The following is a 24640-nucleotide window of genomic DNA, read 5'->3' on the forward strand; positions in this document are numbered from 1 at the left end:
AAACCAGGGTCTCTAATGGGGGTGTCCCACTGCTCCCCAGCACTTCATCACTGTCATGGCAGATTAAGGTATTTGCCAGAAAGCCCCAATACTTGCTCACTGCAGGGCAAACCTGTATAGACTTTCATGTCTTCCCTTTAACTTCCCCTGTTTGGATCAGTCTCCCCCAAGTGGCTTGCTGACCTGCACAATTGCTGGCATTTTACTCTGAGATGTGTACAATATCACTTATTGACCCTCAGAACCTAGGACATTTAAAGGCCTAGAAACTGCAAGTGTTCAGTGTTAGAACTGAGTGTTGCCGAACAGATTTCTCTGTCTACATCACCACTTTTGGCCACCAGAGGGAAGCAGCAATATTGCTTAAATTTGTAAGGATAGAGGAACACCCAATTTAACGCAGCCTCCTGCCCCCCTTGCACACACTCCCTGTCTTAGCCACCTATAGCTGAGCGTAAGTCAGCACTTTCCTCAACTTCTGAACTCTGGGCTGGGTTAACACTTAAAGGGGTGCAGAGAAGGCTCCGGTGATCATTTCCTGCCTGAGCTATCCATGCTCTGAGCTGTTAAATGATAGGCCCAAGGTCATAGTGAGTCAGTATCAGAATTAGGAAGAGAAGTCAGGTGTCCCAACTCACAGTCCTCTTTTCTAACCCTATAGCAATGCTGTCCTCCCTCCCCGTGAGGATGGGAATCAGCCCAGGCCATTTCATCACCCTTTTGGGCCAGCCCAAATCCAGATGCCTGGTGTTCAATGGGAGTGATGACCCAGTCCCCTAATTTGGTGTCTGTGTTGTGCTCGGTTGCTAGAACAGACTGTTCATCCCCATTCCCTGCGTGGCCCCTCCCATGTCACCCACTGCGTCAGCCTGGGGGCAGAGAGCTGCGCTTTGCAGGGCCCTGCCTTCCCGAGGGCAGAACGGCGCGTACTCACCAATCTCCTCGTATCTCATCACGGTCCCCAAATTTGCATTCTCATCTGGAGAAAGAGAAGTGCCAGAGTCCAAGCTTCAAATGAGCGTCCATGCCAGAGTGTGCCCAGGAGGGGAGACGGCTCTTTAACTGTTCAGCAGTGGCTCTTAGTGTTAACAGGATTCCTGCTCTACCAGCGCATACCTGTATACTAGCACCTGGTGGTGGATTCCCCGTCACTCAGTCTTTTGAAGGAGATTGGGCGTCTTTCTAAAAGATCTGCTCCCGCTCAACGGGGGAATGGCTGGTTGAGGTTCTAGGGCCCGCATGGTGCAAGAGGTCAGGCCAGGTGATCATAAAGGGATCATCCAGCCTTACAATCAATGGTGAGAGAGACTGCGTAGATTTCCTGTTAGTGGTTGGGGTTAATACTTCCGGGGGTTCTTTCACCCTTGGTGGTGTCTGTCTACATCCAGGCATTGCAAACTCAAGGAGTTGCTGTGCCTCTTCCCCTAGTATAGCCGGGCTCAGCGGGGCAGATTTCCCTAGTTAAGCTAATGCTTCTTCCTGCTGAGCAATCCAGGGAAATCCTGGGTGGGATCTGAGTGCCTACCTGCAATGAATTTTGGCATAACCCCTGACAATCTCTGTGACAACCAGGGAGATGCTGTCAGGGAGAGAGTCGGGGCCTGGTCATCAGCTGGTATAAATGGATATAGCACCACTGTTGTCAATGGATCTACATTGATTTGCACCCACTGAGGATCTGGCTGCGAGTGATACCACAGCACTGGGTTGGATGGGAGGCAGAAAGGAGGAGGAAGACCATGGAGTGGGGAGGACCATAGATGAATGCAAGCATCTACATTTTCATAACGTACCCACAAAAGTGAAGCGCTCTATTGGCGGACGGACACAGCAAATCCGGCTCAGGCTTTCTCCCATCTTCCCCAAGATCTTTGCTGGAGGGAGAGAGAATAGGTAAAAGGCAGGTTCAGAGTCTGAGCCACCTGCAAGAACCACATCTCACTGCACAAGGCCTGTCTGTTATTCCCCTACAGAGCTCTCGGAACACACAGGGCATTTGACTCTGAGGGCGTGGGGGAATCCCCGCTGGCCATCTCTGCTGGCTGGGTTCTTAAATCAATAAGCTCTCATCTCCACCTTCTGTACGGTTTGTATCCACTTCCGTCTGTTTGAATGACTCGTTTAGAGCCTTGTTGCTGGATTGAAGTTATTTCATGTAGACGTTCGTCATCCTGAAGAGCTTCTTCCCCCCGCACCAAGATTTGGAAAGAAACCAATATTTTCTGCTAAGGATTTGATCAACAACTTGGTGCAAATGGCCCCTTACTGGTTTGGTTACTAAAGCCCCAATCTACAGAGATGATCATTGTTTCATGATTTCAGCCCCCTCTTAAAACTTTAATTTCACCCTGTTTGGATTTTTAATGAAGCTAGGTGTGCAGTTGTGGGTGCACCATGCACTCAGGATTGTGCCTAATCTGCACCTGGAATGACCATGATTGCAAATACAAAACAGGTAACAGCATATTTAAAATGTCCTCAGGCAGCCCCCTGAGTGGTTAATCATTGGATTTAAGTGTGACATGCAGTACTTACATGTAAAAAATAGGCATGAAATTGCACTTCTACCACGTTTAAGGATCAAGCGTGGTTTTGGGGCAATTTTAAGATACAACTCTACCCCGATATAACGCTGTCCTCGGGGAGCCAAAAAATCTTACTGCGTTATAGGTGAAACCGCATTATATCGAATTTGCTTTGATCTGCCGGAGTGCGCAGCCCCGCCCCCCCGGAGCGCTGCTTTACCGCGTTATATCCGAATTCATGTTTTATCGGGCCGCGTTATATCGGGGTAGAGGTGTACCTTTTTCATGTAGATTTAGTGCCAGAGTGACAGCCCTTCGAAAGGGAAGTCCTCTATTCATTCACAGAACAGGTAGAACATAGACACTGTCAGTGTGAACTTCCTCCCAATACTCTCCCTATGCACCTGAACTTGAACCTGAAGAGACCACTTTTAGCTGTGGAGCGTGGCTCAGTCTCCATGGCCCGTTTAGTCTTTTTCCCATGTTGCTCCTGGTGCCAATTGTGTGGACATTCAAGTGGACTCTGCCGATGGATCCCAGTCAATAAGGAGTGGGGAAGGGAGAGAGAAGATAGTAAAAGGACCCAGTGACAGGTAGGTTGCATTTTCCAACCCTGAACCCAAATATTGCTGAATTGCATGGGTCTGGAATCTCAATTCACTCAAATTATAAATTTTGGAACCCCACACAGTCTTATCTGAAACCTTCATTTATTGTTTCTTGGACAGGTCTGTTTTCGTTGCCCATTTCTGGGAGAACAAGTCTGGGGATTTCAGATTGGTGCTGTCTGCAGGGGTTACCTCTGCTCCATTTGGAGACCTTCTCTCTGCTGAGACCTACCTGCTGTGGGCTTGTTGGAAATGTTGCTGTTCTGGTAAATGGGCTGTGGAGACTCATTCTGGGGCTGTCCAATCACTGGGGTCATGGAAGGTGTGTTCACATTGGAGAGGATGCAGCCAGTCACTCGCTAGGGTGGGGATGAAATGTAAGGAGTCAGTAATATAACTCCAGAGCCAGAAACACATCCATAGATCTCTCGCTATAGCTTGGTAGCCAGCCTACAGCTCACACATTAACAACATTCTCCAGTCGTTACTAGGAGACACAGCCAGCCTCATTTCATGCTTCCCGTTTCCAACCAGTAAAATGAGACCGGGCCATATGACCTAATGAAAGGCAATGAAACCAGGGGAAGGAGATAGGCTTCAGAGCCCAAGCTCCAACCTGAAGTGCATCTTCAAAGCGCTGTCTATACAGCTATTTTTGGAGTGCCCATAATAACCCAAGTTTGTAGGCCTGGGCTGGGAGGCTCGCTTAGCATACTCTAAGAATCTCCATAAATAGGATACCCACCGGAATGGTTTCTATTATGTGTGATGAGACCGGCTTGATCAGTGCAAAACCATTATAAGGATACAATTCGAAAACTGGTATTGACAAAATACTAACCCAAATGCCCTCTCCCATTTAGCCCTGTATATTTCATGGCTGCCTTAACTCTTCGCGTGAATTAATAAGGACAATTGTGTGTTTTCAAGTATTCGTCTCCTGGATTCTTAGGCATAAGATGAAGGCCAAAGCTAAGCAAGAGGGGAGATGCTGTTATCACTGGAGATGTCTGTCCGCATGCAGGCAGATCTTATACCAGCTTGGCAACATTCTAGTCACCCACTCACCAGAGCTGAGTAATGTTTTGTCAGGCAGGTAAAGTGTCACTGGATTTTCCATGATTATCAATCAAAGTAAAGGGCAGCTGAGCAGATTTTGGTGCCCAGGCTGGACAATTTTGCAAGGCTGATTTATACATTGCAATTTCATTTGCCGTTTCATTTTTTTCCTAATGACTCAAGATTTCTCCCCACCTCTCCCCCTTACTGTTCTTCTAAGCACACATGGGCCTCATGGGAATAGGAGACTTCAAACGTTCTCTCTTCTTTTAAAGTGAATTTGGTATCAGCCTGGCAGCCCCGGGGAGTGAAAAACTCTCTGTACCCACACCATGAGGTTGGTAGAGGGAAAGGCCATGTCAGCTTCCCCCAGGCTGCCATGTTGGTGTGCCCTTCCCCTGTTCTGTAGGGACAGGCTCTGGGGTAATTCAGTCTCCATGGCCCATTCAGTCTTTGTCCCCTCTGCTGCATCTGCTAAAATGGGTGTTGGCCAGTGGTGGTCATATCCGAGTGCCTGCGTGACCATCTCTGAGGTGAGGGGGGCCTTCAGCCTTATGGTCCATTCAGTCTTCTCTCCTGAGTATGATAAAATGACTTCCAATTAGTGCTAATTGGTGGTGGGTTTTGTGATGCAGCCACCTGTGCACTAGGAGCTGGGCTATGCTCTCCAAAGTCGTTTCATGAAGGCCACTGTGAACAGCTGCTAGATGACAGTCGGCTTCAGTCAGTGTCAAACTGCCAGATTGGAGCCAGTCCCCAGAGGTGAAAGGCTCCCGCTCATATGAGCCATGCATTCCCCTTTCAGGCCGCGATCCTAAGAGAAATAGAAAAGCTGGCTCTTGATTTGGCTGCGTGTGAACCTGCTTCTGTGAGGAGATTGCTGCACACATCTCAAAGAGGCAGACAGGCAGGCTTTAAACATTGTTTTAGCCCTGCAGTGAGTTAGCACTGTTCTGGGTCCCCAGCCCCCATGTTGCTGCCCAGGATAAGACTGCAATGTTGCTAACTCACCCTGTGCTAGGAGAGAGAGACAGCAGAATAATGACTGCACTCAACACACATTCTTGCATCAAATCTTATTTCCTGAGCCAATCCCACCTGCTCCTTCCTTCCGCTCCCTTCGAACTGGAGGCAAGAAGTGAACAGACGGGGCATCATTAACTGCGGAATCCTGGGGTGGCTCCTGCCCTGCTAGCTAAGAACTTTAAAGGAATGTTAATGTGGTTGGGGGTGGAGAATCCGACCCACCCTGAGCTCTCACTATAATCCCTTCCCTCGTATCCGCGCCGCTCGCCTCCCTTCAGAGGAATTTGAACCATCATAAAAATTTCATCTGACTGGAGGGTGGATTTGAAATGATTCAGAACAACTTGGCTTGTTCCCGGAATGTTCTCTGAAGGTAACGATAGCACTGAGTCGTCAGCTCTCCTCCCTTCAGTTCCGCTCCATGGGGCAGGGATCCAGAGGGGCAGAACAGCAGGGGGAAGCAGTGTTGTGTGAGACACAATATTCGGCCTAGCCTGCCTGTCCAGACTGCTGAGGCGCGAGTTCAGGCTTTCCTCATCTTGTGTCTCGACTACTGTAATCTGCCCCTCTCTGGCCTTGTTGCCAGCCATGCTGCCTCCCTCAGTCCAGTCAAAACGCTGCTAGTAGGGTCACAGAATCATAGAAATGAAGGGCAGGAAGGGACCTTGAGAAGTCATCTAGTCCAAGCCCCTGCACTGAGGCAGGACCCTCAACCTAGACCATCCCTGACAGGTGTTTGTCCAACCTCTTCTTAAAAACCTCCAATGGTAGGGATTCCACAACCTTCCTGGGAAGCCTATTCCAGAGCTTAACCACCCCTAGAGTTAGAAAGATTTTCCTAATATCTAATCTAATCTTGCTGCTTTACTACTTGTCCTACCTTCCATGGACATGGAGAAAAATGATCGCCCTTTATAAGAGCCCTTAACATAGATGAAGACTATCATCAGGTCTTTTTCCAAGACTGAACATGCCCAGTGTTTTTAAGCTTTCTTTATAGGTCAGGTTTGCTAAACCTTTTACCATTTGTTGCTCTTCTCTGGGCTCTCTCCATTTGTTCACATCTTTCTTCAAGTGTGGTGCCCAGAACTGGACAGAGCACTCCAGCTGGGGTCTCCCCAGGGCTGAGTAGAGCAGGTCAGTTACCCCCTGTGTCTTACACAGGGCAATCCTGTTAATACCCCCCAGAATGGTCATCTTGACTTCCACTTTCACCACATCACTTCTCTGCTGGCATTCCTCCAATGGCTCCCCCTCTCCCATGAGTGCCTTGTCTTTGCCTTTAAAGCCTTCTCCATTTACCCCCTCCCTAACCATCAGATCTACTAGCTTGCCAAGCTGTGGACACTCCAACATCGCTCTGTCAGTGGTGCCAGCCTCAGTCACTCGCCCATCGGCGTCTCCCTCAAAAACACCTCCATGCTTTCTCCCACCTACCCTCCACCCCCAAACACACACACCTGGTGAAAACTCCCTGGCCAAACGCCTGAAGCTTCCACCTTCTCTTCTTTTAACTGCCTCCTCCGAACCTGCCCCTGCTGTGATGCCTGCAGATCCTTCCTGCCTGGCACTGGGCCAGGCAAGTGGCATGGCCAAGCCATCTGCTTTTCTTCTCAACTCGGTTTGTTTCATTGGTTCCTCCTCCTGCCCTTCTTTGCCCACTTGAGCCCTGACTGGTTCATCCCTTTCATCCAGGTCTCAGGGTGGCTTTAATGCCAACCTCCCCATTGCTGTTGCTGGAGGGTAGGGTAATGGTCTAAGGTCATTAGCTGAAGAGGTGGTGGGAAGTCCCATTTCTGTTCAGGGTTTGTGATCTTCATTCTCACTTCTGCCTGCGCCTGTGGAGGGGTTTCACTTACTGTGTCATGTATTCTCTGGGGTTTACCCAGCACGGAAGATGCCCTTGAATTTTCCTGTTGCTGTGAGTCATTCCTTAGGGCCAATGGAGCCAGGTTTGTCCCATGGGGTTATTTTGTTAGGGCTTCATTCACTTGTCTTTCAAATGCCCTCTTTTCCCCTGGATTGACTGTGTGGCAGGGATGATGATTGCTTAGCTGTGAGTTTGCCTTCCCCAATTGCTCTCACTGCAGCCTCGTTCTTGTGTGCGTCCTGACAAGTATTTTTTTCTTTCCCCCCGTGTATAGAAGCATGGCATTTCCCTGGAGTAGACACAGTGCTGGGAGTTTGTCCTTAGCCCTTTTCCAAAGGTGGATTAAATTCGGTCATGTGCAGCACAATGTTCTTTTCATTCCACTTTCATCTAATCTCCTTTTGCCTAGCTCCCTTACTGTGAGGGCCCATCTACACAGTGAAACTTAATTCAGATTAAGGAAGGGTGGGAATTTACAGTGTGACAGCTACTCCTGAATAACTCCACTGTGATGGGGTGTGTACACCCCACAGTGGCAGCGAAAGGGTTAATGCGAGGCCGAGGGCTCATTTAGCCCACTTGGTGGCACCTGGAAGGGTGCGTTAGGTACAGTTCATAGGCAGACTCAGCTGGGGAGGAGAGTCACCTTCATAAAGCGAGGCACTCAGAGCAGTGAGGAAGAGATCCAGTGGGGAGGGGGCTCAGAGGGAGAGAAGGCCTGGGAGTCTCTCCTGAGACAGGAGCTGTGGCAAATGGCCAGGGACAGAAGGGACATGGGAAAGCTGCAGGCATGGAGTGGATTCCTATGATGAGCCCTAATGAAAGGAAAAGGTCCAGTGGAGGCTGCTCGGTGGTTTGCTGTCCCAGAAAGTTGGGAAGAACCTAGAGAAGCTCAACACCAGGATGAGTGGAGTGGCTGAAGTGGTGCTTGGTTCTATTTGGGGGGTTTTGAGTTCTGCTGGGAGAAGTCTGGGACCCCCCGCCCCCGGGGAGGGGGGGGGATGTCGTAACGGTGACGCTGTTGGTGCAGGACTTTGATACTCAGTAATGGGTGGACTATTGTGATCTGGTCAGCAGGTGGAGTCACACACCAGACCATGTGATCCCTGAGGTCGAGAGGAGGCAAAAGGGGGGCAATGCCAGGACTCGCCAAAAGGGGGTGCTCCGGGACAATGAGTTTGTCACACCATGTACCGACAAGTCCCAATACCCTTGCGTGATCTACATAGCAGGTGCTGTGACTATCTCTGATTGGAGGTTGTTGGAGTTTAGGCCTTGGTGCATTCTTGGGAGCCTTTCCTATTTGCTGGTCTGGAGAACCATTCAGTTTCCAGGAATGGCGGCTGTTTGGAATCCCTTGTTTGAGGAATTCTTTTGCGAGGAGCAGGGTTTTGTTTTAATTGGCAAGTCCCCCTTGCTCCTTGTTACTGATGGTATTTTTAGCCTCTCCGTGTGGGTGTATTGATCTGGGCTGGATTGTTTGCTGCAATGTGTGATTGGCACTTTGCTGTCTGATGATGATGTGCGCACCCAAACTTAGAGGGCTGACTCCTTTTTTTTCCCCAGCCGGGAGAGGTGGACACGTGCCTGTGTAATATTCTGTCTCCTCTACCTGTGTTGGGCCAGAACCTCAGCTTGGGTAAATCGTCACTGCTCCACAGGTTTCAGGGGAGCTATGGTGTTTTTCCACAGCTAAGGATCAGTCCATTGAACATATATATCAAGTTGGTGTAATTGAATCAACCTGAAAGAGAAAGAAACCTGCCCTGCATTGGCTACCGCTGAGCCTGAACTCAGCCCTGAAAGTGCTACAGATCAAAGCTATTAGAGGAATACTCGGGTTGTGCATTAAAAATGCATTGGTCTAACCACTTTCCTACACCACTTCTCCCGCTAGCCACAGCTTTCCCCTCCCCCCTCTGTGACACTCCTGCCCAGGTGTGACTCACCTTCATCAGATCGCGGTGGTGTTCCAGTACGCTGCAGGTAGTCTGCCAGGTGTCCTGATAGCACTCCCAGGGGTCCACCCTGGGGGAGGAGAGAACATAACACAGAGGGTTTGCATGTGAATCTTGCCCTGTCCTTCACCATCCAGCATGCTCAGTTGCAGTGGAGAGGCCAGAAAGAGACAACCGTGCTGCTGGGAACCATCCATGTTAACCTCCTCATGTCTGCCTGCGAATAGAGGCTGGAATAAAATGCCAAATGCAGCTTTTCCAGCCATCACATTCTCATTGTATTCTCCCTACCTGCCTTTGGTGAAACTCCTCCATCCCTGCTCCATTTCCCTGTCCCTCCCCAGCCCTGGGCATGCCTGTCTAAAAGCTCTTCTCCTCTGGCCTCTGCCCAGGTGCCAGACACTGCATGGAAATGTATTGAGACAGCAGCTTTGGTCGCCAACATGACAATGGGACCGAGAAGCACACTGGGCTCCCGAGGAAGAATGAACACGATGGCTGTCCAGGGTTTCTGCTCACAGAAATTTTTCCCATGGTATGCACGGCTGAACCACTCTCAAGGCAGGGCTCTCAGCATCCATTGTGACAAATTCCCGCGAGTGGCGTTGCAACCTGGCACGTTGTGTCTCAGCAACCTCTCAAATGCAGGAGGGCCTGGGGCAAACTGCCCCTGCCAATGGTGTGCACCATGCATAACGTGCACATGGCTGCCCACGCCACTGCTGCTCTCAATGAAGTGCTTCCTCTTTCTGCTGCCTCACCCAAACAGCGTCTGGGAGTTGCTGACGGAAGTTGCATGGAGCTCAGTGGCTGTTGGGACATGGTGTCACTGAACTACTCCAGCACTGCAGGCAGGGCACTAGCCTGGAGCGCATCTCCATGGGGATACTGGGCACTAGCCCAGCCTGTTGGCAACTTAACATCACAGAGGGGTGTGAAATCCTGTAGAGAGGCTCTTACCTGCCCCCTCTCTTGGGCCTTGACCTATTGTGGTTCTATCCATATGGGAGGAAGCATCTTTAACCCTTCCCACCCTGAAGTGCCACAGCTAAAGCCAAAGGGGGACATTTTTAAGGGTTTAAACTTTCATTTCAGGAAATTAAACTGCATGCAGGTGCAGTCCCGATAGCTGAGCGCCCCCAAACATGATGCACCGGCAGCATACCAGCCTGACCCACTCTCCCGTGCCTGAGCAACAGCTACGTGACGCGGCCATCACAGAGAAAGGGAAGGGCCGCCCCACTGACCGCCATTGCTGGCTTTTAGCAAGACAAGGCAGGTGAGGTAACATCGCTTACTGCACCGACCTCTGGTGAAGTAGCCTGCTGTTCTCTGTTGCGTTACTGAAAGGTCAGAGCAGTACGAGGAAGAGTGGAAATAGGGAACGTGGCGAAAGCCTTGTTGGCGCTGGGGCTGTCACCACACCAGTGTGAGCCCCTCGCATTAGACGTGCTGGCTGGGGTAACAAGTGATTTGCGCTGGCGCAGCTGAGACAGTGAAGAGAAGCCCCAGGCAGGGGTCTGGGTGAGAGGGGATGTAGCTGTGCCTTGGGATGCAGTGTCCAGCAGCTGTGACATTATTCATAAAAATTATCCCTACCTGTTGCTTCCCCCCCCCCCCTCGGCTGGCCTCCCACTTGTGAGACAGGACAGTGCTCTTATCCCCATTGTACAGATGGGAGGCTAAGGGACTTGCCCAAGGTCACACAGAAAGTCTATGGCAGAACAGGGAATTGAACCATAGTATCTCTCATCCTCACAGCTAGTGCTCTAACCACTGAACCATCCTTCCCCATAGCCTGATGTTTGTAAAATCACTTGGGAGACACGGAATTTATCCAGCAGTTATTTCTTGAGGCCGTGGGGGGAATTCATTAGTCTGCTGCCTTTGTCTTTTTGCACAAAGACAATATGAAAGGCAGTCTTTTTTCTAGGAAAAGCTTCCCCCACTGCTCCTTCACTGGGCCTTTTTCCCAGAGCAGGAAAACTCTTCTTTTTCTTTTCTCAGATCTTCTGAGAGCCCCCAGTCTTTCATGAATTGCTAATCGCACCCTGGCTGTTCCCAGAGCCTTTCCTGGCAATGAGATTTCATGCCTGTCTCACACAGAATGTGGGTGCAGGAATTTCCACCCCTCCTCTATACACCAGGTTGTGAAAGACAAACCTCCAATGCTACAGCCTGGCTTAATTGAAAACTTAATGAGCTGCTAAATTGGGATGTTTCTTAAACATATTCTTAGCAGCTGAATGTATTTTTTCTCTCACACCCCACCTGAGGACTCTCAGACATGATCTCACTAATTAAAAACATGCTGAGTGCCTAATGTCTGTGTAACCTCTGTGCTACACATGCCTCAGCTAAGTTAGAAACCATCTCTGCTCTTCATTAGGGTCTGTGTATCTGGGGTTGACACTAGTGGTAATAATAAACAATAGCACTCAGAGCCTGTTCATACAGACACGCTTCTGCACGTATGGCCAGATGCTCCCAGCTGTGTCAGACACACATGTTCACCAAAGCCAGGCAGACACTCACTCACGCAGTCATGACCATCCACCCAATCCTTTTGATAGCTTCCATATCATTTGATGCAACTTGGTGTCTCTCCATGTGGCCATCAATATTAGTCAACTCTATCTGGGTCTCATCCAATGGAAAGAATCCCACTGAAGTCAATGGGATTTGGATCAAGTCCGGGTGTGCCCTATTTGTTACTCCTTTTCTCAACCTTCTTGATCTTCCTCCCTTGCAATTCCTCCTGGTACTTGTCCCTCTCTCCTTGTTCTTCCCCTTCCCTACTCTCCTCCACAGCCTGTTTGCTCATTCCCTTTCTTTTCAACAGCCTCCTCCCACTTTCTCTCTCTCTCCTTGTGTGAGGAACGTGCACTTCCTCTGACCTACAAAGACTGCTGAGTTTCTTATACAGGCATGTGCACTCACAGTAACAATGAGCCATTATTAAAACATGCTCTTTCCATGCAAATTATAATGGCACAAACTTTTCTGGTGCATAATTAAGGTAATTAGTGGAAGCTTGCTTTAATTACACACTGCGTGCTTAGCCGATAAGGGTGTCTGTCATCAGCCGCAGCCGGAAGGACTGACTGGAGCTTTGCTTTCACCTCCTCCCTTGGTGGAGATGTTTGATGCACATCACTAGCTACCACTTGCTGGCTCTGAGATGAGCCCCTTGAAAATCCTCTCCAAGCTCAGTCTGAACTGACCTTCCCCTGAGCTGGTGGATGTGACTCGAACCGGATTCCTACAGGCCGGCGTTGCCCCATAAAAGGAGCGTCATGTCTTTCAAAGGCTCCCTGTATAACCCAACCGGCAATACCCAAGGTGTTACCTCACCTGATCCAGTCAGAGGACTGGACGGCCAGTTGGCACATGGTCAGACGGTGTCGGCTGGAGACCAGGCCCTGAAACAAAATAGTAACTAAGAGAGGATGCAGGGAGAATCAGTGAAGCTTTGTCCAATGTCCAGTCCTCCCTCAAGCTTGGACCTGACTCAATTCTGTGATTTCCCCACCAAAACCTAGTCCAAGCTCTCCTGAATGCACCACAGGGACACAGATCCACTAAACTGAGTGTGAACCCAACAGCACCCCCGCAGATGGGCCATCACCAAGGTTATTCATCAGCATAGGGAAGAGGTATCTGTCTTGCCCGGATTCAGAGGGCAGAACCAAGCAGCCTATGTGACATCAGAAGAGCTTCACTTTTCTCTGAGTCCTGCCTGGCCTGGAGGCTAATGTTAGGGACAGCATTTTCTCAAGTCTTTTTGGTTAGGAGGAAACTTCTGCAGCTCAAATATAGAAATTTCCCCATCTTTGGATTTCGTTCTCCAAAAGATGCTTTTAACAGCTCCTGTCCCAGTATTGCCAAGCCCAAGCGTACAGAAATCATGAGCCAGGCCCCCAAACTTATGAGATTGGTTTTAAAAACATGAGATTTAAAAAAAAAACATTTGCTTTCTGGTGTTTGTACCTTTAAGGATCACATTTTCCAGCTTTCCTCTGTAATCACAAGGGCTAGAAACTTGGGGGTGAAAGTTAAATGAAAGCTGAGATTTTTGGGTAATCACAGGACTCCGGGAGCTGCAGCTTTAAGAAAAAAACTAGACTTAAGGTAAAATCACAAGAGCTGGTAACACTGCTGCCCTACATACAGAACCATTAATGGTTCTGATTAACCTGCAGCTGAAGAAGTGAGGTTTTTACCCACGAAAGCTTATGCCAAAATAAATCTGTTAGTCTTTAAGGTGCCACCAGACTCCTTGTTGTTTTTGTAGATACAGACTAACACGGCTACCCCCTGATAATTAATGGGTACTATCTGACCCACACAATCTTATCCCAGCCTTCTGCTCAGCTTCCCCACAGCTTTCACTCTGGCATCAGCTGAGCTGTAAGATTTCACTCTCCTCCATCCTCAGTTTTGGAACCAGCATTACCTGGTTCCCCAGGGTGTTCGTTGAACTAGAAACCCTCAGACCTAACTCTTCCTGTCATTCATGCACACTCCCAGCTTCCTGCAGATTACTTTGGCAATATCACACAGGAGAGAGCAAGAACTTGATGAACTAACCTGCTTCCCATAGGAGTCATGTACAGGTGAGACGATTCCACCAATTACAATGAACCTTCCAGTCTTGTGCAGATAATCCCGGGCTCTTTCTAATGAAGGAAACAAACAAAAAAGGTGCGGGAGGGGATCACTATGTAAATTCCACTCAGTAAAGCCAAAAGTTAGCTAGCGTTTTGAGCCAGATTTGAAAAACTGGTCTCAATTTTCACATGCAGTTTGTGCAAATCCCTGAATTTTCTCCTGAACATAATTGTGCAAGCAAAATTCACTGTGCAAAAGTGGTGGGTGGACTGAGGCCCGTTGGAAACTGTCCCTTTGCCTTTAGGATAAAGATGAGGATATTAAATGCAAAGTCAGGGCTAAATTCTCTGCTGGTGTAATTGAGTGACATGCCATTGAAGTCCAGCTGTGCCCATTAACACCAGCACAGATGCTGGCTCTGAATATTTCAGTAATGTTAAATACTTAAATATTTAAATACCCAAAAACCAAGTGCATTTGTAATACAATGGCAAAGAACGTATTAATCTCCTTCTAGTGGCTGGTACACTCCAGGATAACCGTGTATTACCATCAGCTAATGAAGATAATCCCTTAGCTCAAGTAACAGAGGTGTGACCTGCAGTGCTAAACATCATGAGTTGATTTCAAACTCAGCTGATCACCCAGCCCTGTGTGTGTGAGGGGGTGGGGAGAGCGGAGATTGTTGTATTTTCAGAATGTAAGGCTACCAATACCCCCTTTAGCTTGCTCTGTCATGCCAGTGTGGCAGAGCTCATCATGGCATTGAGGAAGACCCCAGATAAAGGATGTAATTGGTTTTAATTGGATCCAGGTTAATAGTGAATACAGCCATTACCATCTGAAAGGTGTTTGGTGACCTATGTGAAATGAGCTGGTGGGCTCTGCCCCATTCTTAGTGGACACAGGTGTCTACACCACAGAAACAACCATCACAGTTGGCAATCTCGGCAAAGATCCCAGGGAATGAATGGGGTCTGGAGACTGACTTCCTGTCTGACCCCTAGAAGTGGTCGAGGGTGAGGGGAACGGTTGCATTGCCATGGTCACTGCTGTAGGGCCTGGTCTGTGATTAAATCTAGCCCCTCAGTCTTCAGGGCTGTCAGTCCATCGCTGAATTCATTTAACAACACAGTAATTAAAACGACAATGCGTGCAATGGAGTGACCTGCCTCGCAACAACATTGCTGGGTGGAGTACAGCTAAATCTTTGTGGCAGATTGAAAATGGGCCCCATACATGTCTCTCGTGCCTGTTGTTTGCATTTATTTTCTTTGGCACTGTCTGTGCGGGTATGTTAATAGGGCTGGTGAAAATGTTTTAAAATGCAATTTAAAAACAGCTCCTGGTGAGACGCAGCTTGTCGGGCTAGCGGACGCAGTTTTACAAACTACGTTTCCCATGTATATGAAAGGCAGTGTGGTCTAGTGGGTAAGACATTGGCTGGGGGCTCAGCAGACCTAGTCTCTATTCAGGGCTTTGGAGCGGAGCCCGGAGCTGGAGTGCAGAGTAGCTCCGGAGCAGTGGAGCTGCAGGTTTTTGCCTGGAGTTGGAGCAGAGCCGGAGCAGAGCTCCAAAGCCCTGTCTCTATTTCTGGCTTTACCACTGGCCTGCTGTGTAACCTGAGGCAAATCACTTCACCGCTCCGTGCCTCAGTTTCCCCTCCCATCTTTTGTCTTGTCAATCTCACTGTAAACTCTTTAGGGTAGAGACTGTCTCTTACTATGTGTCTGTACCATGTCTAGCACAGTGGGGCCCTGGTATTTGGGGGCATCTAGGTGCTACTGTGATATAACTAACAATATGTTATACTTGGTCTAAATGATGTTAGCAGGAATTATGTTTTAGAACAATTCTGTTAACACATTTGGAGTTATAGAAAGATATTAAAACTATGCATAGGCTCCATTCAAGATGTCATCACACTCCATACACAGTAGCACATGAATGACTAGGGCAGGCAGTATAGAGCACAGATAGTTTGCATAGTAGATAAACACTTGTGCATCATGTATGCCCCATCTACAGTACTGGAATACAGCACGCGGCCCTACTTCTACTTCCCCCATGTACATTGCTAAGGGAGATGACCTCGTGGGCAAACCATTGTTGCCAATTTGCGTTTCCATTTTAGTGTGGTTTTGATAGAACTCTTCTGCAGCTCTGGAGGAATCTCTTCTCCCCCCTCCCCCCCGTTAGTTCCAAGAGCCAAAGCTTAACATCTGGATTTAAAAATAGACATATATCTGTAACAGAAATAGTCTGAAAATAAAACAGAAGGGAGAATAAAGACACCAGCTGGTCAGCACTGATGCTTGAAATGTGGTTCTGCTCTGAGAAATGGCTATGCAGAAATTACACAGATCTTTCCCTTGTGCGTGTCCAGAATTATGGGTGCTCACTTCAGTGGCCAGTTAGGTCCCCGTCCTGCATTTGGATCCATATAGATGAGCCCCTATGCCTGTACATGGCTCCAGGTGGGGTAAGGGTTCTCCTGCACAGACCTGATGGCAGGACTGGGGTTCACTTGCACTGAAGCAGCTAACTCTGGTTTGGTGCAGCGTAAGTCACAGTTACAGCGATGCAGTTCATGAGAGCAGCTGCAGTGGGGTAAGCATAGCAGTGGCTAAAACCTGCAGTGTGTAGAAGCCCTGTGTTGGTATGATGGGCTTAGCACTCCAAAGCCAACACACCTCTAGAGAATGGGTGGGATGAGTTTCTGCCTCATGCATGCGCATGGAATTGTTAACCAAGTGCCATATTCTGCCCTCAGAGCCCATTGCTCGCCCTTGGAATGCCTATGATTACAATGGAACTTGCTGCATGTGTGTGCGCTTGCCTGATATGTGGGAGCCTCAAATCCCTGCTCTGCCTGCATCAGAGCAGACTCTGTCCCAGTCAGTGCCCTGCCCTCCAGGCCGTAAAGTGCCAGACTACATGTCAGCCTCAGCAGCACAGTGCTGCAGGACGCTATGCTGTAAGAGTACCAGAGCTGCTGGCGTATGTTGTGTAACAAGATCTTTGTGAGGAGTTGTCTGCCAGCCTCTCAAGGAACAAGGAAATTAACTTTTTTATTCCCCAAGTGGAGTTTGGTGTCCACTGTGCTGTGAACTGACAGAGCGAGAGAACTGAACGTGAAGGGAAACTGAGCTAAGAGAACTCCAGAGGGACTGAGCCGAGAAATTCAGTGCACAGGCTGTTTGGCCCTCATGGGTTAGAGGGGCTTTTAGCACCACTGATGCTGGCCCTTTCCCATTACATGTAGACAGTGGAAGAAGGGGGGTCTACAATGGAACAGGGGAGACTGTTGGTAAATGTCAGGACCATACAATATTCATAGCCCATCCCCAGGAGGAAAGGCTGGTCCAGGGGTTAGGGCACTAGCCTAGGACGTGGTAAACCTGCATTCAAGTCCCTGCTCTGCCACCAACTTCCTGTGTGACCTTGGGCGAGTCACTTAGTCCCTCTGTGCCTCAGAGCCCCTCCTGTAAGCCATGGATCGAAGCTCTTCCCTATTGTTGTGACAAGATTGCAGGTCTGTCTATGCTGCACCTGGAGGTGTGACTGCAGCTGGGGCAGGCATGCGCATGCTAGTCTAGGGCCTGGTCTACACTACGAGTTTAGGTCGACTTTAGCCGCGTTAAATCGACTTAAGCCTGGACACGTTTACACTACGAAGCCCTTTCTGTCGACTTAAAGGGCCCTTTAAACCGGTTTCCTAACACCACCTCGACAAGGGGATTAGCGATAAAATCGGCCTTAGGGGGTCGGAATTGGGTTAGTGTGGACGGAATTCGACATTACTGGCCTCCGGGAGCTATCCCACAGTGCTTCATTGTGACCGCTCTGGACAGCACTCTCATCTCAGATGCACTGGCCAGGTAGACAGGAAAAGCCCCGCGAACGTTTGAATTTCATTTCCTGTTTGCTCAGCGTGGAGAGCACAGGTGACCATGCAGAGCCCATCAGCACAGGTAACCATGATGGAGTCCCAGTCCCAGTCCCAGGATCGCAGAAGAGCTCCAGCCTGGACCGAACGGGAGGTACAGGATCTGATCGCCATCTGGGGAGATGAAGCAGTGCTCGCCGAACTCCGAAACAGTAAAAGAAACGGCAAAACATTAGAAAAGATCTCCAAGGCCATGAAGGACAGAGGCCATAACAGGGACGCGCGGCAGTGCCGCGTGAAAATTAAGGAGCTAAGGCAAGCCTACCACAAAGTCAGAGACGCAAACGGAAGGTCCGGGGCAGAGCCGCAAACATGCCGCTACTACGCGGAGCTGCATGCCATTCTAGGGCGTGCAGCCACCAGTAGCCCAAGCGTGTTCTATGAGTCCCTCTCTGCAAACGGGGAAGCGGGTTCGGCGGACGAGGAAGATGAGGATGGAGAGAACATAGCTCACAGCAGCAAGGAAGCGGAGAAACCAGTTACCCCAACAGCCAGGATATGTTTGTCACCCTGGACCTGGAAACAGTAACCCCCGAACTGACCCAAGACCCTGAGGGCACACAGGGGACCTCTGGTGAGTGTACCTTTGTAAATATTACACATGGTTTAAAAACAAGCGTGTTTAATGATTAATGATTAATTTGCCCTGGCAATCGCGGCCAGTACAGCTACTGGAAAAGTCTGTTAACGTGTATGGGGATGGAGCGGAAATCCTCCAGGGACATCTCCAGAAAGCTCTCCTTCATGTACTCCCAAAGCCTTTGCAAAAGGTTTCTGGGGAGGGCTGCCTTATCCCGTCCGCCATGGTAGGACACTTTACCACGCCAGGCCAGTAGCACGTAGTCTGGAATCATTGCATAACAAAGCATGGCAGCGTATGGTCCCGGTGTTTGCTGGCATGCAGACAACATCCATTCCTTATCGCTCTTTGTTATCCTCAGGAGAGTGATATCATTCACGGTCACCTGGTTAAAATGGGGCAATTTTATTAAGGGGACATTCAGAGGTGCCCCTTCCTGGTCTGCTGAACAGAAATATTCCCCGCTGTTAACCACGCGGTGGGGGGGAGGGGTGAAGTGACCATCCCAGAGAATTGGGTGTGAGGGGGAGGGGAGTTAGTTGGGTTTGTGCTGCATGTTAAACCTGAAATCGCAGCCCCTCCTTTTACATTGCAAACCCATTTTAAATGGCACGGGTGCTTGGTATGGGAAATGAGGGCAGAACTGTTTGAAACCATCCCCACATGTTAAGAAGGTTAAAAAAGCCCAAAGACTATATGTCTTACCATGGCTGCCTGCAAGCTGAAATCTGTGTCCTGGCATTGCGTGAGTGATCTCTCACACCAAACCAGGAGACTCTCAATATAAGAGGAAAAATGCGACCTTGTAACGAAAGCACATGTGCTGTGTGATGTTGTGAACAGCAAAATCTAACGTGAAAGAGTCTACCCATTGTTCTCTAAAATGTATCTTTTTTAACAACCTCTCCCTTCTCCACCAGCTGCAAATCTTACTCCTTCGCAGAGGCTAGTGAATATTCGAAGAAGGAAGCGAAGGACGCGTGACGAAATGTTTACTGAACTTCAGACTGCCTCCCACGCTGACAGAGCACAGCTGAATGCGTGGAGGCAGTCAATGACTGATTTTAAAAAAGCCCAATATGAGCGAGAGGAGAGGTGGCGTGCTGAAGAGGAGAAGTTGCATGCTGAAACGCGGGCTGAAGAGGAGAGGTGGCGTCAACTTGTAATCAGAAAGCAAGAGTCGATGCTCCGGCTGCTGGAGCATCAAAGTGATATGCTCCTGCGTATGGTTGAGCTGCAGGAAAGGCAGCAGGAGCAGAGACCGCCGCTACAGCCCCTCTGTAACCAGCAGCCATCCTCCCCAAGTCCCATTGCCTCCTCACCCAGACGCCCAAGAACACGGTGGGGGGGCCTTCGGCCACCCACTCACTCCACCCTAGATGATTTCCATAGCAATAAGTTTTAAAGTTTTAAATTGGAGTGTGTCCTTTTCCTTCCCTCCTCCCCCACCCATCCCGGGCTACCTTTCCAATTATCCCCCTAGTTGTGTGCTGAAGTAATAAAGAATGCATGAATGTGAAGCAACAATGACTTTATTGCCTCTGCAAGTGGTGCTCGAAGGGGGGAGGGTAGTAGGGGAGGGTGGGGTGGTTGGTTTGCAGGGAAGTAGAGTTAACAGGGTGGTGGGGTAGGGGCAGAGGTTTCATCAAGGAGCAACAAACAGAAGTTTCACTCCGTAGCCTGGCCAGTCACAAAACTGGTTTTCAACGCTTCTCTGATGCGCACCGCGCCCTGCTGTGCTCCTCTAACCGCCCTGGTGTCTGGCTGCGCGTAATCAGCGGCCAGGCGATTTGCCTCAACCTCCCACCCCGCCATAAATGTCTCCCCCTTACTTTCACATATATTGTGGAGCGCACAGCAAGTAGCAATAACAATGGGGAGATTCTTTTCGCTAAGGTCTGAGCGAGTCAGTAAGCTGCGCCAGCGCGCTTTTAAACGGCCAAATGCACATTCCACCACCATTCGGCACTTGCTCAGCCTGTAGTTGAACAGGTCCTGACTACTGTCCAGGCTGCCTGTGTACGGCTTCATGAGCCATGGCATTAAGGGGTAGGCTGGGTCCCCAAGGATCACGATAGGCATTTCAACATCCCCAATGGTTAGTTTCTGGTCCGGGAAGAAAGTCCCTTCCTCCAGCTTTCGAAACAGAAGAGACTGCCTGAAGACGCGAGCATCATGTACCCTTCCCGGCCAGCCCACGTTGATGTCGGTGAAACGTCCCTTGTGATCCACCAGGGCTTGCAGCAGCATTGAAAAGTACCCCTTGCGGTTTATGTAGTCGGCGGCTTGGTGCGCCGGTGCCAAGATAGGGATATGGGTTCCGTCTATGGCCCCACCACAGTTTGGGAATCCCATTGCAGCAAAGCCATCCACTATGGTCTGCACGTTTCCCAGAGTCACTACCCTTGATATCACCAGGTCTCTCATTGCCCTGGCAACTTGGATCACAGCAGCCCCCACAGTAGATTTGCCCACTCCAAATTGATTCCCGACTGACCGGTAGCTGTCTGGCGTTGCAAGCTTCCACAGGGCTATCGCCACTCGCTTCTCCACTGTGAGGGCTGCTCTCATCCTGGTATTCTGGCGCTTCAGGGCAGGGGAAAGCAAGTCACAAAGTTCCATGAAAGTGCCCTTACGCATGCGAAAGTTTCGCAGCCACTGGGCATCGTCCCAGACCTGCAACACGATGCGGTCCCACCACTCTGTGCTTGTTTCCCGGGCCCAGAATCGGCGGTCCACGGCATGAACCTGCCCCAGTAACACCAAGATTTCCACATTGCTGGGGCCTGTGCCTTGTGAGAGGTCCATGTCAATTTCCTCATCACTATCGTCGCCGCGCTGCAATCGCCTCCTCCTCAGCTGGTCCTGGTTTGGCTTTGGCATGTCCAGGAGGCTCTGCATGTTTTCCAGGACAATGCGCGTGGTGTTCATAGTGCTCAGAATTGCCGCGGTGATCTGAGCGGGCTCCATGATCCCAGTGCTGGCTATGGCGTCTGGTCTGAAAAAAGGCGCGAAAGTAGTATCTGACGGACCAGGGGAAGAAGGGAGGGAGGGAGAGAGGGAGGGAGGGGCGAGTGACACCGCGTACAGGTACAGGGAATTAAAATCAAGAAAGGTGGCTTTGCATCAGGGAAACACAAACAACTGTCACACAGAATGCCCCCCCCCCCCAAGATTGAACTCAAAAGCCTGGGTTTAGCAGGAGGGAGGGGGGAAGCAAATGAATGGAGAATAAATCTATTTTTTACATCTTAAGACGACGGTGCAGCATGACTGATAGCCCTTGGCATTTTCTGGGTGCTTGGCAGCAAATACTGGGCGCTTGGCAGTAAGCCTTCAGGTCTATTGCACCATCTGATACCCAGTATGACAACGACGGATACCAATCGTAATATGCTATCTACTGCCCAAAAGGCAAAGGGTTGCTGCTGTGTAGCAATCTAGCCCCACGTCTGCCAGCCCCATGTCTGCCAGCACCCAGATCGCCATCGGCCTCTTCTGGGTGCTTAGCAGACAATACTGGGCACTTGGCAGAAAATAGCATACTACGACTGATAACCATCATTGTCTGCCCGGGTGCCCATGATTGACAGCCGCTGCAGTACGACGACGACGGATACCAGTCGTAATATACCATCTTCTACCAAAAGGCAAGGGGCTGGTGCAATGCAGCCCTACGGCTGCCAGCCCCACAGCTGCCAGCACCCAGATCGCCAATGAAGGCTACCAGTCATGCTGCACCGTCTACCGCCAAAAGGCAGTAAGCTGCTGCTGCTGTTTAGCAATGCAGTTCCACGTTTGCCGGCACCCGGAAGAGATATGGTGACGGTGAGCTGAGCTGAGCGGGCTCAATGCTTGGCGTGGTATGTTGTCTGCACAGGTAACCCAGGTAAAAAGGCGCGAATCTATTGTCTGCCGTTGCTGTGACGGCGGGGGAGGGGCCTGACGCAATGTACCCAGAACCCCTCGCGGCACTGCTTTGCATCATCCGGGCATTGCGATCTCAACCCATTATTCCAATAGGCGTGGTGATCATAGTGCTCATAATTGCCGCGGTGATCTGAGCGGGCTCCATGATCCCAGTGCTGGCTATGGCGTGTGGTCTGAAAAAAGGCGAGACATCACAGTCTATATGTATTATGTGTGCTGCCAACCCTGACATAACAACATCCTCCCCATACTCTGTATGTTCCCCCAATGACCGACAACTGACTCCTCAAATCTTTTGTACCGTTTATTTTTAAATATTCTATAATAAAATTTATATCTGACGGACCAGGGGAGGGAGAGGGGGAGGGAGGGAGGGGCGAGTGACGACATGGCGTACAGGTACAGGGAATTAAAATCAAGAAAGGTGGGTTTGCATCAGGGAGAAACACAAACAAGTGTCACACAGAATGCCCCCCCCCAAAGATTGAACTCAAAAGCCTGGGTTTAGCAGGAGGGAGGGGGGAAGCAAATGAATACAGAATAAATCTATTTTTTACATCTTAAGACGACGGCGCAGCATGACTGATAGCCCTTGGCATTTTCTGGGTGCTTGGCAGCAAATACTGGGCGCTTGGCAGTAAGCCTTCAGGTCTACTGCACAATATGATACCCACTGCAGTGTGACAACGATGGATACCAGTCGTAATATACTATCTTCTGCCCAAAAGGCAAGGGGTTGCTGCTGTGTAGCAATCTAGCCCCACGTCTGCCAGCCCCATGTCTGCCAGCACCCAGATCACCATCGGCCTCTTCTGGGTGCTTAGCAGACAATACTGGGCACTTGGCAGAAAATAGCATACTACGACTCTGCTAACGTGCAATGAGCCAGCAGGGCGCCTGGCAGAAAATAGCATACTATGACTGATAACCATCATTGTCTGCCCGGGTGCCCATGATTGACAGCCACTGCAGTACGACGACGACGGTTACCAGTCGTAATAAACCATCTTCTACCAAAAGGCAAGGGGCTGGTGCAATGCAGCCCTACGGCTGCCAGCCCCACAGCTGCCAGCACCCAGATCGCCAATGAAGGCTACCAGTCATGCTGCACCGTCTACCGCCAAAAGGCAGTAAGCTGCTGCTGCTGTTTAGCAATGCAGTCCCACGTTTGCCGGCACCCGGAAGAGATATGGTGACGGTGAGCTGAGCTGAGCGGGCTCAATGCTTGGCGTGGTATGTTGTCTGCACAGGTAACCCAGGTAAAAAGGCGCGAATCTATTGTCTGCCGTTGCTGTGACGGCGGGGGAGGGGCCTGACGCAATGTACCCAGAACCCCTCGCGGCACTGCTTTGCATCATCCGGGCATTGCGATCTCAACCCATAATTCCAATGGGCGCCGGAGGCTCCGGGAACTGTGGGATAGGTACCATAGTGCAATGCGCCGGAAGTCGACGCTAGCCTCGGTACTGTGGACGCGGTCCGCCGACTTCATGCACTTAGAGCATTTTAGGTGAGGACACTCACAATCGGCTGCATACAACCGGTTTCTATAAAACCGGCTTCTATAAATCCGACCTAATTCTGTAGTGTAGACATAGCCTTACTCTAGCTAAAAAGAGCAGCGCAGATGCACCAGCCCGGCCTGCAGCACGGGAGAGCAATGCAGGTATAGACACAGGGTTCCAGGTGGGCTTTACCGTTTGCGCCGGGGTCTGCACTCCTACATCTTCACTGCTATTTTTAGCCATGCTAGCTAGATCAAAGCTAGCATGGGTGAGGCTGCCTGGGCTCCAATCGCACCTCTGAATGCAATGCAGACGTACCGCCTGTGAGGTGCTGAAATATTAATGGGGGGCAATGTAAGTTCCTAAGTGTGCAAAACCTCAGTGCCAATGAAATGCCCTGTGTAGACCAGGCCTAAGATCCTTAGAGAGAGAAATTAAGGGTGGAGTGTTATCTGGTTGTTAATCAGATCCCTCTCGTTGGCAGGGTATTTCAGTGTATTTAGCTGTACAGAAATATTTGCTTTCAAGGTGACCCTACCTGGACATTGGAACCGCTTGTGAAAATCTGTAATGTAGCACCATGTCCTGTGTTCTTCCTCTGCAGTACAAGGAAAACTGGCCTTCTGGTTAACAGTAGAAGTGGGAGTCAGATCTGGGTTCTGTTCCCAGCTCTGCCATGGACTTGTTGTGGGGCTGTAGATAAGTCACTTAATCTCTCTGTGCCTTGGTTTCCCTGTTGGGGAGGGCCAGGGGGGAAGGGTATAATAATACTTACCTCACAGGGCTGCTGTGAGGCTCAGTTCATTAACTTGTCAGAAAATGCTGTAGAAGAATAAAGTGAAACCGCTGCAGGCTAAGACCGGAGTAGCCCCATGCCTGAGTTCAGGGCCGGCTCCAGGCACCAGGCACCCAAGCTGGTGCTTGGGGCGGCACCTGGAGGGGGGCGGCGCGGGGCTCTGGCCGCTGGGGGGAGAGCCGAGCCCCAGGCGGGGCTCGCCGCCCTGCCCCCGGCGCTCTGG

General features: G+C 50.1%; 1 protein-coding gene across 1 annotated transcript in view; it reads right to left on the reverse strand.

The window, feature by feature from the left end:
- The window catches only part of LOC112113468 (nicotinamide/nicotinic acid mononucleotide adenylyltransferase 2), an 81325-nt gene that overhangs the window by 10677 nt on the left and 46008 nt on the right, over positions 1-24640 (reverse strand). Inside the window, exons 2-7 of the mRNA XM_024209758.2 lie at positions 13637-13725; positions 12401-12468; positions 9038-9116; positions 3366-3492; positions 1794-1874; positions 935-979 (exon numbers count right to left, since the gene is read on the reverse strand). Of these exons, the coding sequence (XP_024065526.1) occupies positions 935-979; positions 1794-1874; positions 3366-3492; positions 9038-9116; positions 12401-12468; positions 13637-13725 (489 nt within the window). The remainder of the gene's footprint in view (positions 1-934; positions 980-1793; positions 1875-3365; positions 3493-9037; positions 9117-12400; positions 12469-13636; positions 13726-24640) is intronic.

This window comes from Terrapene carolina, unplaced genomic scaffold, assembly GCF_002925995.2.
Source record: "Terrapene carolina triunguis isolate 2854851 unplaced genomic scaffold, T_m_triunguis-2.0 Scaffold211, whole genome shotgun sequence".
Taxonomy (NCBI): Eukaryota; Metazoa; Chordata; order Testudines; family Emydidae; genus Terrapene; species Terrapene triunguis.